This window comes from Procambarus clarkii, chromosome 52 (assembly GCF_040958095.1).
Source record: "Procambarus clarkii isolate CNS0578487 chromosome 52, FALCON_Pclarkii_2.0, whole genome shotgun sequence".
NCBI lineage: Eukaryota > Metazoa > Arthropoda > Malacostraca > Decapoda > Cambaridae > Procambarus > Procambarus clarkii.
The window spans coordinates 19,137,696-19,152,733 of NC_091201.1; the positions used below are offsets into that span (position 1 = coordinate 19,137,696).

The window sequence follows — 15,038 nt, forward strand, 5'->3', positions numbered from 1 at the left end:
ATCCACAGAGGTGACGTGGGGCAGCAGTGGTACTGAGGAACGCAGTCTACCTTGGGCAACCTGAACGCTACCAATTTAGTCCCGCCTGCAGTCCTCCGACTAAGTGAGCCGCCGCCGATCAGAAGAAGTGTTGTTTCTGCTAATGGAGTAGCAGTGGAAGAATTTGGCATATCCCAGGACTGGCGAAGGGGAGAGACGACCGACCGTAAAGTGCCTGTTGAGGAGCGTTACTACCCGTCGCTAGAGGCTCCTGCCAGGGGTGCGACACCTCTGTACTTGTCTATGTAGTGGCCCCAATCAGCACGTGGCTGAGGTTCTCTGCCAGCACTTGGCTGGAGAGTGGTTGTGGGGCAGAGAGGCACTTCGTGATATTGTCGGTAGGCTGGCCCACGGCAGAGGTAGACTCGTGGGTATTTCCTAGTACTGTGGCCAGTAAGGTCGGGAGCGGTACTGTGTGGTGGGAAACCCGAAGATTGATGAAGGCTATGTTAGATTGACGTGTTAGCGTCGTGGAGTACCCGAAGATTGACGAAGGCTACAATGTGTTAGCGTCGTGGAGTGCTCGGTGTCCTATATGAGAGCAGCACTTGTATATATTTCCCCAATGTAGTAATATTTCTGCTTTTATGTTTATATTTATGGTGATGAATATATTGAGAAAAGAATAAGTTTCGTTCAGCTCCCCCTTTTTATTTTTTATTACACTACCTAATCAACTCTTTGAAAGTCACTACCGACTTGGGGTCGTATACTATGATTTTGGTTCCACCACATAAGAACCTGGTTGCGACCCATAGTGGTCTTAACAAACATATTAGGAATGCTGATGACTTGGGCTTTCCAACGAGCCTAAACACAGGATGTTTGTTACGAATTCCTATTCAAGGAATACTCGCATTAATTTACCCAGTATAAATTATTTTATTTTTCTTCATGTATACCGTTTTATATATATAATATATATATATATATATATATAAATTATTTTTAAAGTTGTCATATACTTTGGCAACACAGTTCATACAGGAGCGGGCTTGCTCTAAGTCACACGTCCAGGACCTGAGAGGTTCGTGATTATAAATTTTGATCTTGTTCAGTTGTGTAGCTGCCAGCAGTTTCCTCTTTATTATATATAAATATATGTTTTATATAAAATACGTTACCTCTGATGCATGTCAACCTGATCATTCATATTCAAGTTATTTTAATGTTTGCCTTAACCCAGTTATATTGCTCATTTAAGTAAGATAATTTTATGTAAATTCAACATTCGCTATGTTGTGAGGGAGCGAGAGCTTCAACGCCAGTTGAGTTAGTATCTGAGAGCTGGCCATAGAGGCAACTTTTCCGATAAGTTTTGTCTGTTTTTATATTCTGTATTGTCTTGGTAATTACAATTATCTGGCGAGCATACTTTATTATATTATAATACTCTAGTAGGCCATCTGATTACTGTTATAGCTGAAGGATAATATTATTTTGATTATATATATATATATATATATATATATATATATATATATATATATATATATATATATATATATATTATATATATATATATATATATATTATATATATATATATTATATATATATATTATATATATATATATATATATATATATATATATATATATATATATAATATATATATATATATATATATATATATATATATATATATATATATATATATATATATATATATATATATATATATATATATATTTTATATTACACAAGTAGTTTTATATGCATGTTTTATTTGTATAACCTGATAACCATTATTATGTATGTGACGTACTGATGAGGCACCCTGGTTGAGCGCTTTTGATACAGGGTTTACACTCGCATACCCCTAGACAACAACGTATTTTATTGTCCCTGCAGTCCAACGAGCGGTGTGAACCAGACGTAACACATACAGTGGGTGACATGTCCGGGATATTGTTTCCCACATATTATTAAAACTGTTAATCTAACCATGCCTTAAAGTGTGCTCTAAGAAACTTTGTGCAGTATTACATGCCAGTGAACTGTCCTTGTGTAACTATCAACCTACGCTACACAATTTTGGAAGCAAGTCATCATATTTTGTTAGTGTAGTGAGGCCAAGCAAATTTTCAGTACCGTGTCCATATAAAGTGAAGTGTGTAATGCAGTGCCATTCTGTTTAATTTTTTAGGTTAAGTGCCAAATGTTAGTTAACAACGAAGGATCGGGTTGAATCATTGTTGGCTAATCCTGACTTTGAGGGAATTAAGGCAGACTTTTTTAGACTTTTAAGTATGGCAAATAAGTTAGAATTAACAGCCAACAATAAAATGAATAAGGCACAAATTGTGAGTAATAATGACCCATCTTGTAGAAAATGGTGAACTAGGGGAAGAATTTCTGGATGAGGTACGTGAGGAGACAAGTGAGCAGATTGCTTTAAGGCGTCTTGAGTTGGAAACGCAAGTAGCATATGCTAAGCTTGAGGCTCGAGAGAATGTGAATTTGAAAGGTAACAGAAAATATTTGAGTGAAGCTCAAAACCAACAGAAAATATTAGAGGCTGAAGCTCAACAGAAAGAAATTGAGGCTAAGGCTAGACAACAACAGTTAGAAATTGAGGCACAAAATAGACTTGTAGCTCGGCTGCAATTAGAGGCAACAAAGAAACAGCAGTTAGAAATTCAAAAACAAATGGCTGAGGCTAATAATAGAATAAACATAGAGACTGGCAGCTGGATATGAAAATACTAGTAATATTTCTAATAGTAATGATAGTAGTCAAATTAAAGTAAATAAGTATGTCGAGTTACCAAAGTTTAATGAGTAGGACCCTGACGTTTTCTTTTCACATTTCTCTAAAATTGCAGTCAGTATGAACTGGTCAATGGACCAATGGGTAGCGATCATGCAGAGTCAACTCAGGGGGAGAAGCCAGGAAGTTTTCGCATCTTTGCCTGATGCAAACAGTTTTGATTACAATTGTTAAGAACAGCATCCTAAATGCTTACCAGTTGAACCCTGAAGCACACCGACAAAAGTTCAGAAATTTAAAGAGGGCAAGTGAACAAACAATTGCAGATTTCACCAGGTTAAAAACTAATTACTGTAATAGATGGCATAAGTTTCTTTCAATCACAGAGTTTGATGCTCTTAATCTTCTTATCACAGAAGTAGTGTTGTCATGTCTCTCAGATAAATTGTCTACTTTTATGGCAGAACAGAAGAACAACAGACATTTATGAGCTGTCTAAGCTCGCTGAAGAGCATGAGTTGTTAACTAAGGCCCAATCACCTAAGTTTAACCGTAGAGTAAATTAATTTGCTCACAGAACTACTTATTAGTATAAATCCAGCACTAGTGCTCCAGTTACTCCCATGAACTCTTCTACAAAAACTAATCCTGCTATTTCATTGTCAGGAATATCAAATCATAGTAATGTTAATTCTAAACCTACAGTTGGTTCCACAGGTGTGTCCACTTTAAGGTACTGTACCCATTGTAAGAGAAAAGGCCATGTGATTAATTCTTGTTTTAGTTTGCACCCTGAGTTACGACCAACTGGTCTCATTTATTGTAGAGGTGCAGAATAAATTTACTAATGAACATTGTCACTGTAGACCCTAATTGGGTTAAACAGTATTGTCCATATGTCTTCAGGCAAAGTTTTGTATGTAAATAGTAAGTGGAAGCCAGTGGTTCTTCGTGATACTGGTGCTTCCCAAACATTAATTTCTGCCCGTATACTCTCTAATGTTGCAAAGAGATACTGGAAAATCTATAGTTCTTCAGTGTGTTGCAGGATGTAAAACTGTACCTCTGATAGATGTTAATTTGAGATCCACCATTACCCCAGGTTTATGCACTGTTGGTGTTAGTACACAGTTGCCCATCACAGGTGTGGATGTTATTTTTGGTAATGATGTGGCAATAAATCATGTTGTGGGGGAGATTGATCCCAGTTTGTTTAAACAGCCAGTTGCAGACCCTGTTGTCTATTCTGCCTGTGCTATGTTCAGTTCTATGAATGAACGACCTGTTGTAATAGATGGGTTTGTCCACCCTACCTGTGCTGATGTCAGTACTATTATTGATCCAGTTGTTAGTTCTGATATTACTCAAGTATCCAGTACCCCTTCAGAGGAGAATTGGGATGTGGTTGTTAAAGATTCATGTGTGGCCAACCTAGTTGTTGAGAGTAAGCCTGGTACTATGACCCCGCTTTATTCCAATCCAGTAGATGATTTGGGAAAGGACGTCCATGTACCATTGTCTTGCCCGCTCACTACGAACGTTGTGCCAGAGAAAGTTGAGAGAAACTTAAAAGCCACGACTCTATTTTATTCTAGCCAAGTGTTATTTTGGACAGATGTCAAAGTTAGGACAAGATGTCGGGTTGGCAGAAGTCTTCCCGCTCACTCCAAGTTTAGAATCAGTTGACCAGTTAGGATCAGTTGTCGAGAGTAAGTCTGTTGTAGGGGCCTCGCCTCACCCTAGTCAAGGTGATAGAAAAGGGGAGGTCAAACTACCTGTTACTTGCCCGCTCGCTTCAGATTCAGACTTTTAGTTTATGTAAGTTGAGTAGAACTGACCCCAAGATTTCAGAGAGAAGCAAGGAGACAGTATGTACTGTAGTTCCAGTATTGGAGAGTGTGGGAGAGCAGCCAGAGGATCAGCTTCTGAAGAGTAGATGGAGACCCATTGAGCCTCCCTCTGCAGTTGTCTGTGAGGATGTGACCCAGCTTGGTAGTGTTATTGATTGTGAGCAGACAGTACTCCAAGCAGCTCAAAGTGTCATGGAAGGAAATTTTGGTAAATTGTGTATAACCATTAAGGATGGTAAAGTTTTTTTTGGATCTAAGTTGCCGAGTTTTGTGGCTTGTGATTCATATTCCATGGGGAGTAAGTATTTGTCATTGTGTCAATTGAGTCAGTGTTCTGTCTGCAAACTCTTTGAACGTATGGTTAACGTTCGTCTGATGTGGTTCCTGGAACACCATCACCTCCTCTCCCCTTCTCAATTTGGTTTCCGCAAGTGCCGCAGCACAACAGATGTCCTGGTGAACTTGGAGGTCTATATTCGTACTGCTTTTGCTGCGAAGACCTCCGTTGTTGCCGTCGTTTTTGACCTGGAAAAGGCTTACGACACCACTTGGAGATATCATATTCTATCTCAATTTCATTCTTTTGGCCTTCGTGGTCATCTCCCTCTCTTTCTCCGCAGCTTCCTCTCCTGTCGTTCCTTTCGGGTGCGCCTTGGTACCGCGCTCTCTGCCTCTTTTCAGCAATACGAAGGTGTGCCCCAGGGTAGCACTACTCTTTTTTCTGGTTGCCCTCAATGGTCTTCTTTCTTCTCTTCCTTCTGGTGTCTTCTCTGCTCTCTATATCGATGATCTTACCCTTTGCTGTCAGGGGTGATGATTCGCCTCTCCTTCAGCGCCGGCTTAAACTTGCAATTGATGCCGTGTCGTCTTGGGCCACCGATCATGGCTTCAAGTTCTCTACTTCTAAGACTTGTGCAATGACTTTTACGCGGAAACGGGTTGTTCTTCGTCCCTCTTTGTCACTTTATGGTCGTCCCCTTGAATACAAAGATTCCGCAAAGCTTTTGGGGTTATTCCTTGACACTCGTTTGTCTTGGTCTCCCCATATCTCTTACCTCCGTGTTGAGTGCTCTAAGGCCCTTACCCTCCTTCGGGTCTTGTCCCATACTTCTTGGGGAGCAGATAGGCGCACTCTCCTTGCTTTACATTCCTCTCTTGTCCTGTCTAAGCTCGATTATGGTTGCCCTGCTTACTCGTCTGCTTCTCCTTCTACTCTTCGCCGTCTTGATGCTTTGCACCATACTGGGTTGCGCCTCAGTTCTGGTGCCTTTCGTTCGACTCCCGTCCTTAGCTTGTATGTTGACACTGGCTTCCTGTCTCTCCAGGACCGCCGTGATCGCTACTGTCTTCGCTATCTTGCGCGGTCCTTACAACATCCTTCCTCTCGCCTCTGTCGTGCTTTAACTTTTACCCCTCCTGCGCTTCCTGTTCCTCTTCACCACCTCCCTCTTTCTGTCCGGTTATCTCGCCTCCGGGATTCTCTTTCCGTTCGTATTTCTAATGTTTCTCCTCGTGTTGTTCCTTCTTTGCCCCCGTGGAGAGTCCCTCTTCCGCGGTTTTGTACTTCCTTGACCCGTATCACTAAAGCTTTTACCCCTCCTATGGTTCTAAAACGCCTTTTCCTTGAGCACTTTTCTTCTCACTCCCGCTCTGTTTCTGTCTTCACCGATGGGTCTAAGTCGGCGGACGGTGTTGGCTACTCTGTTGTTTTTCCTGATCGCACTTATATGTGTCGCTTACCTCCGGAGACTAGCATCTTTACAGCGGAACTTTATGCTATTCTCTATGCTCTTCGTCTCCTGCTTTCTCGTTGTCAGTCCTCCTTTGTAGTTGTTGTTGACTCTCGTAGTGCCCTCATGGCTCTCGGGTCCTTTAATCTGGTTCATCCAGTAGTTGTCGAGATCCAGCATTGGCTGTTTCTTGTTCACAGTAAATTTAAGTCGGTTGAGTTTTGTTGGGTTCCCAGCCATATTGGTGTGTCTTTAAATGAGCGTGCGGATGCTGCTGCCAAGGAAGCTGTCCGCTCTTGTCCCATCTCTCGTAAAGGCATTCCGTATTCCGACTTTTACCCTGTTATCCATTCCTCAGTCCTTACCCGTTGGCAGGCTTCTTGGTTGTCTCTTACTGGTAACAAGCTACGTACTCTTAAATGTTGTGTTTCCTCGTGGCCATCCTCCTTCCACCGTAACCGGCAGTGGGAAACAGCTCTGGCGAGATTGCGTATTGGCCATACTCGCTTAACCCATGGTCTCTTGATGGAGCGCTGCCCTGCTCCTTATTGTCCTAGTTGCATTGTCCCTCTTACGGTCGTGCATGTCCTTCTTGAATGTCCTGACTTCCAGGCCGAGCGTGTGTCTTGCTTTCCGACCGCCCCTCGTGGTCACCTGTCCCTCAATAGAATTCTTGGTGACTCGGATACTTTTGATATCGTTCGCCTTATGCGTTTTTGTTCTCGTATTGGCATCCTTGGTGATATTTAGCGCCCTCTGATTATATTGCGCATTTGATGGTGCTACATAGCCTTCCCGGTTTGGTGCCTTCTTTTGATAATTACTTACTTACTGAGTCCTCTTCCCCTGGTCCACGCTGTGGCATTGATCTCATTAGTTCGTTTGACAGGTTTGTCAATTCTAACTCTAGCACTCTTTCGGACCTGTCTGCCTTTAGAGGGGCCCTTATCCCCGTTCTTGACAGCTTGTTTTCTAAAAATAACCACCTTCCTCGTCGCTTCCAGCTTGCCCTTGCCTCCCTGAAATCTAACAACTCTATTCTTATCCTTCCTTCCGACAAAAACAATTCGGTGGTTGTCCTTGACCGTGAGGACTACCTCCGAAAAGCAGATGTCTTGCTCTCTGACTCTCGCACTTATGCTCCTCTGACTTCTAACCCTTTGGATCGCCTCAAAACTTCCTTTAACCGCAAACTAAGACAGCTCTCTAGTCTTTGCCCTCCTGACTTTGATCTCATTAAACGTTTCCGTGTCATCTGCCCTTCTCTTCCTTATTTCTATGGTCTTCCTAAGACTCATAAACCTGGTGTTCCTCTTCGTCCTATCATTTCTTCACGGAGCTCTGTCAGCTATCCTCTTGCCTCCTGGCTCGCTAAAAGCCTGACACCTTACCTTGGCACTTTTTCCCCTGCCCACCTTCGTCACTCTCAGGACTTCATAGAAAGACTGCGCCTGCAACCCTCTTGTAAGATGCTTAGTCTTGATGTCGACTCTCTGTTCACTAATGTTCCGCTCGATGACGTTCTCTCTTTCCTCAGACAGAAGGCGTCAGAGGGCCTCCTTCCTCTCCCACTTCCCACTGACGTTTTCCTCGATCTCATTAGACTCTGTGTTGAATCTAACTCTTTCTCTTTCAACGGTAAATATTACACTCAAACTTTCGGCGTCGCTATGGGTTCCCCTCTCTCCCCTGTTCTTGCTAATTTCTACATGGAATACTTCGAAACTGTTCATCTTCCTTCTATTGATACTCGTCCCTCTCTCTGGCTTCGATATGTTGATGACATTTTTGCTTTATGGCCTCATGACCTTAATCTTTTCCAGCCTTTCCTCGCCTCTCTTAACAATCTGGCTCCTTCTATCCATTTCAAAGTTGAGTGGGAATCTAATTCCCTCCTTCCTTTTCTTGATGTTCATGTTCACAGCTCTGTGTCTGGGTTCTCTTTCTCTGTCTACCGTAAACCCATGCATAGTGGCATGTACATTCACTTCTTTTCCTACCATCCTCCTTCTGTTAAGAAAAGTGTCCTCGTCTCTCTCTTCCTCCGCGCTCTACGCATCAGCGACCCTCAGTTTCTTGATTCTGAAATTGCCTTTATCTACAAATCATTCTCTCGCCTTGGTTATCCTTTGCATTTCATCAACTGTGCCCACTCTCAAGCTAAACGAAATTTCTTTCATCCTAAACCTGCTTCCAACACTAGTAGCACTGTACTATGCCTTCCCTTCATATCTGAACTCAAAACTTTTACCAATACTTTTCGTCCTCTTGACATTAAACTCGCCTTTCGACAAACTAACACACTTCGTAGCAATCTAGTTCACACTGCTCCTCCTGCTTCTAATGCTGCTGGTGTCTACTCTATTTCCTGTTCATCTTGTCCTCTCCAATACTTTGGCGAAACTGGCCGTACACTGAATGACAGACTTAAAGAACACAAGAGAAGTGTTAAGTCTGCAGACACTAACAATGCTCTCTTCTGCCATGTGAGGGATTCTAATCATCCCATTGATTGGTCTTCCTCCAAAATAATCTTTCCTGCCTCTACTCTACACAGACGCCGTCTTGTAGAATCGGCTCTTATAAACAATGTACCCAACATGAACTTGAGTCCTGGCTTTGTTGCTGTGGACTCTTCCCTTTCACAGTATATACTCAAATGCTCTAATCTTTCTAACAAACGTGACTTAACATAAGCTTTCCCCCTTCCATTTCTTTCTTTCTCTTTCCTTTTCTTTCTCTCTCCTCCCTTTTTCTGTTCATTGTCTTCTCCTACGCTCCCTTGCTATCCTCTTCTTTTTCCTATTACTATCTCCTTCGGTGGTTATAATAGGAGCTGCCTCGTATGGGCCAATAGGCCTGCTGCAGTTCTCAGTACTACTATCCCCTACACCTGACTTTCCTCCTCAGCTCTCTCTTGCCTATTTATTGCCTGTCCCTACCTCCTCATCACAATCGACTTGAGAATGGTCCAGGACGGACCGAAACGTCGTCGTCCCTTCAAATTCTAGTGTGTGGTCTGGTCAACTTACTGAGTCAGTGTTCGTAGGTTGTTCTTGCAATCTATTTTTTATTCCATTCTCCCTTGAAGTAATGGACTGTGGAACATTTTTGTCCAGCCTTTTTGGTTGAGCAGAGAGAGTTTACTCAAGTAGGTTGTGCATCCAGTTGTTCTGAGGAAGTGGTGAGTCATACTAGAGCAGTGTCTCTACTGTCAGATCCAGGTTATTTTGATGTACGAGTAGTGAACAACTTGTATGTTCCACTCAAGGGTTGTGTTGACTTTCAGAAACAAATTGGTGTTGCAGGTTTTAATCAGACTTGCGAGCAGATGTTCGAGGCTCCAGGTGTGTTTTTCAAGTTGGGGGACAAGGTTATTCCACCTAGTTGTTTTTAATAAGTGTGAAGGGTTACAGATTGTCCTTGGGTTGTTCCCAGGTAATCTGCTGTGCATATTCAAGATGATAAGACCCTTAAACCTCTTGATTGTCACCAGAAGGAAATCACTTACGGAGTGAAATTCATGGTAAGGGTTGTCAAGTTTTCAGCATGTTTTTGTTATCTTTTTGGAAGGCTAGAATGTTTATGAAAGTGTGGGTTGTATTCGTGTCCACCATCAGAGGGTGTGAGCTTGTTTTTGGAGTTACGATTGCGCTATGGTGCATAGGCATAATCCTGTTTTCTTTCGCTGATTGGCATGACAAAGTTATGAGGAAATTGACTTACGTGTTCCTTGAGGGTCATCTGAGTCAGTTCGATCAGGCAGTCGTTGCACTAACCTTTGTGAGTTGTATTTATTGGATTGGAGATCAAAGATTTGCTAAGTCATTGTGTTGTGCTTCTGAAGGTTCTGCGAGTGAAGAAGTTTTATATGTAATTGTGAGGTTTAACGCTTAATTTCTTTATTTTTAGTATCAATGAGGCGAGGGTATGTGTTCCACAGAGGATCATGTGTGATGGGAAGCAGATGTCCTTGTCAGGGCATACCCAAGAGAAGTCCCTAAACAACCTTACATCCAGTCAGCTTCAGTTAAGCAGTTCAGCTCCAGAAATAGGGAGTAATGGAAAATGGAGTCTGTCTTTAACAATTTCACCATATACAAAATGGATAATATGAACATATGGAACTTATGTAAGTTTGATAGTAGAAACAGATGGAAAGATAATTTGCGGTATTGACTTTGTGAAAGCAGCTACATTTATTGACAGTTCTATTCATGAATATAATAATATTGTTGATAGGAGTGTGAAACATGATCTGAAACTAAGTGAAATAAATGAGATAGTACCCTGGAGAGATAAATTTGCATAATCCAGAGGAACAAGTGTGGAATTCCTGATATGTAGAAACAGTGATGTAGAATAAGATCACAAGACTGAACTTCTAAATTTTCATGTAAGAATATATTGTAAGTCTTATCATTTTTGTTCAGAAATATCCACATTAATTTAAGAACATAAGAACAAAGGCAACTGCAGAAGGCCTGTTGGCCCATACGAGGCAGCTCCTATTTATAACCACCCAATCCCACTCATATACTTGTGGGAAAGTTACTCGAATCTATAATAGCAAATAAAATTCGTCTTCATCTTGAAAAACATAAATTAATAATTGAGTCGCAACATGGTTTTATAAATGGCCGTTCATGTTTAACAAATTTGTTATCTTTTTATTCTAGCATTGTTGAGGCAGTTGATAGTGGTAAGGATTGCGATGTTGTATACCTTGACTTTAGCAAAGCTTTTGATACAGTGCCACATGAAAGACTGATTAAAAAAATAGAGTCTCATGGTATTGGGGGTGCTATATTAAGCTGGATTAGGGCATGGCTATACCAAAGGAAACAGAGAGTTAGTATAAATGGAATCAAGTCAGAGTGGGAAAATGTTGTAAGTGGAGTGCCTCAAGGCTCTGTCCTGGGACCTCTGTTGTTTATAATATATATAAATGATTTAGATTCAGGTTTGAGTAGCAACATTTGCAAATTTGCCGATGATACGAAAATCGGTAGGGAAATTAATTCGGAGGAGGACTCACTATCACTTCAAGTTGATCTAGATAGGGTTTTGAAATGGTCAAAGGATTGGCAGATGCAGTTTAATGCTGATAAATGTAAAGTTCTGAGGTTAGGTAATGATGATAGAGTTACAAGATACGAGCTAGATGGTGTTGTGATTGCGAAGTCGGATTGCGAAAGGGATCTGGGAGTTGTGATTAGTAAGAATTTAAAACAAAAGGATCAATGCATAAATGTTCGTAATAAGGCAAATCGGACACTTGGATTTATTAATCGCAGCGTTAGTAACAAGACACCTGGTGTGGTTCTCAAGCTATATCTTGCTCTAGTTAGGCCCCATTTAGATTATGCAGTTCAGTTTTGGTCGCCATATTATAGAATGGATATAAATTCACTTGAACGTGTCCAGCGAAGGATGACTAAGTTAATTCCCCAAATTAGAAATCTTTCATATGAAGAAAGATTAACAAAGCTTAAGTTGCATTCACTGGAAAGGCGAAGAGTTAGGGGTGACATGATAGAGGTTTACAAGTGGATGAATGGACATAACCGGGGGGATATTAATAGGGTATTAAAAGTATCAACACAGGACAGAACACGAAACAATGGATATAAATTGGATAAGTTTAGATTTAGGAAAGACTTGGGTAAATACTGGTTCAGTAACAGGGTTGTTGATTTGTGGAACCAATTGCCGCGTAACATTGTGGAGGTGGGGTCCCTCGATTGTTTCAAGCACGGGTTGGACAAGTATATGAGTGGGATTGGGTGGTTATAGAATAGGAGCTGCCTCGTATGGGCCAATAGGCCTTCTGCAGTTACCTTTGTTCTTATGTTCTTATGTTCTTATACATGTCCAACCCATGCTTGAAACAATCCAGGGACCCCACCTCCACAATGTTACGCGGCAATTGGTTCCACAAAACAACAACCCTGTTACTGAACCAGTATTTACCCAAGTCTTTCCTAAATCTAAACTTATCCAATTTATACCCATTGTTTCGTGTTCTGTCTTGTGTTGATACTTTTAATACCCTATTAATATCCCCTTTGTTATGTCCATTCACCCACTTGTAAACCTCTATCATGTCACCCCTAACTCTTCGCCTTTCCAGTGAATGCAACTTAAGCTTTGTTAATCTTTCTTCATATGAAAGATTTCTAATTTGGGGAATTAACTTAGTCATCCTACGCTGGACACGTTCAAATGAATTTAAATCCATTCTATAATATGGCGACCAAAACTGAACTGCATAATCTAAATGGGGCCTAACTAGAGCAAGATATAGATTGAGAACCACACCAGGTGTCTTGTTACTAACGCTGCGATTAATAAATCCAAGGGTCCGATTTGCCTTATTACGAACATTTATGCATTGATTCTTTTGTTTTAAATTCTTACTAATCATAACTCCCAGATCCCTTTCGCAATTCGACTTCGCAATCTCAACACCATCTAGCTCGTATCTTGTAACCCTATCATCATTACCTAACCTCAGAACTTTACATTTATCAGCATTAAACTGCATCTGCCAATCCTTTGACCATTTCAAAACCCTATCTAGATCAACTTGAAGTGATAGTGAGTCCTCCTCCGAATTAATTTCCCTACCGATTTTCGTATCATCGGCAAATTTGCAAATGTTGCTACTCAAACCTGAATCTAAATCATTTATATATATTATAAACAACAGAGGTCCCCGGACAGAGCCCTGAGGCACCCCACTTACAACATTTTCCCACTCTGACTTGACTCCATTTATACTAACTCTCTGTTTCCTTGGTATAGCCATGCCCTAATCCAGCTTAATATAGCACCCCCAATACCATGAGACTCTATCTTTTTAATCAGTCTTTCATGTGGCACTGTATCAAAAGCTTTGCTATTGGAAACGGGAAAATAATATTTTACATTTAGTGTTAACTAACAGGGAAACACAAATTAATGACATTGAAATAGGGAGTGAGCTAGGGAACAGTGATCACAAAGAAATCAGATTTAGCAAAGAATGGAATAGACCTGTAGGAGAAAATTCTGTTAAAGTGCCAGATTTTCGAAAAGCTGATTTTAATAGCCTAAGAAATTTTTTGGGTCAAATTGATTGGAAAGTCTTGGGTATGGGGTGGGGGCCGGTCTTGGAGCGAGACATGAACCCAGCGATAGGTGACTTAAATGGGGATTTCGATGTGGATTCAATATATAACTTATTTAAGAATATTCTAAACAAAGCACAGGAACGTATTATACCATACAAATTGAATAGATCGAATACTAATGACCCAAAGTGGGTAACAAAGAATTTGAAGAACCTTATAGGTAAAAAGAGAGATTGGTACAAAAGGATTAAAAATGGGGAGGTCACTTTAGAACAGGAATTCGTACAACTGGTTAGAAATGTTAAAAACGAGATTAGGAAAGCAAAAAGAAACTATGAAGTTCGCATAGCAGGGCAAGCAAAGACAAATCCTAAAGGGTTTTTTCAGTTATATCGTACTAAAACTTGGGAAAGGATAGGTCCATTAAAAACTGAGACAGGTCAAATAACAGATAGTGATGAATCCCAGTCAGTCAGGTGCAGTCACAGTGAGAGGTTGTGGTAGCTGGAGCTCCGATTCAAATAACATTATTATTCCAATAATGGAGGGATTAGTAAAGGATTTGGTGAGTCTGGTTGGCTGCTATGCGAACTTCATAGTTTCTTTTTGCTTTCCTAATCTCTTTTTTAACATTTCTAACCAGTTGTATGAATTCCTGTTCTAAACTGACTTCCCCATTCTTAATCCTTTTGTACCAAGCTCTCTTTTTACCTATAAGGTTCTTTAAATTATTTGTTATCCACTTTGGGTCATTAGTATTCGATCTATTCAATTTGTATGGTATACAACGTTCCCGTGCTTTGTTTAGAATATTCTTAAATAAGTTATTTATTAAATCCACATCGAAATCCCCTTTTACATCACCTATCGCTGGGTTCATGTCTCGCTCCAAGACCGGCCCACACCCCATACCCAAGACTTTCCAATCTATTTGACCCAAAAAATTTCTTAGGCTATTAAAATCAGCTTTTTGAAAATCTGGCACTTTAATAGAATTTTCTCCTACAGGTCTATTCCATTCTATGCTAAATCTGATTTCTTTGTGATCACTGTTCCCTAGCTCACTCCCTATTTCGATGTCATTAATTTGTGTTTCCCTGTTAGTTAACACTAAATCTAAAATATTATTTTCTCGCGTTGGTTCCTTAATGTGTTGCGTAAGAAAGCAATCGTCAATTAATTCTAGAAAATCTTCTGCTTCACTATTCCCTGTTTTGTTCAACCAGTTTATTCCACTAAAATTAAAGTCACCCATGACGTAAATACTGTTAGATCTAGATGCCCTAGATATTTCATCCCATAGATGCTTTGCTTCCATTCTGTCTAAATTTGGTGGCCTATATAAAACTCCTATTATAATATTATTTGCTTTTTCGTATAATTCTATCCAAATAGTTTCTGTGTGTGGCTCAGTTTTGATTCCCTCTTTGAGACTACATTTCAAATTGTCCCTAACATATATGACTACTCCTCCTCCTCGTCTAATATATCTATCTGTGTGAAATAGTTTAAATCCATTTATTTGATATTCAGCTAATAGTTCTCTATTTTCTACATTCATCCACGTTTCGGTAAGTGCAATAATATCTATT

The 15,038-nt window shown here is 40.4% G+C and overlaps 1 protein-coding gene across 1 annotated transcript; it reads left to right on the forward strand.

Moving 5' to 3' along the window:
- Positions 1-2,354: 2,354 nt before the first annotated feature.
- Positions 2,355-2,741, forward strand: LOC138352153 (immunoglobulin G-binding protein H-like). The gene has a single exon (XM_069304415.1). It carries the CDS (start codon positions 2,355-2,357, stop codon positions 2,739-2,741), a length of 387 nt encoding a protein of 128 aa, XP_069160516.1.
- The last annotated feature ends 12,297 nt before the right edge of the window (positions 2,742-15,038 follow it).

Coding starts and splice junctions, on each gene's coding strand:
- LOC138352153 (XM_069304415.1), top strand. CDS start 2,355: ATGACCCATCTTGTAGAAAATGGTGAACTAGGGGAAGAATTTCTGGAT.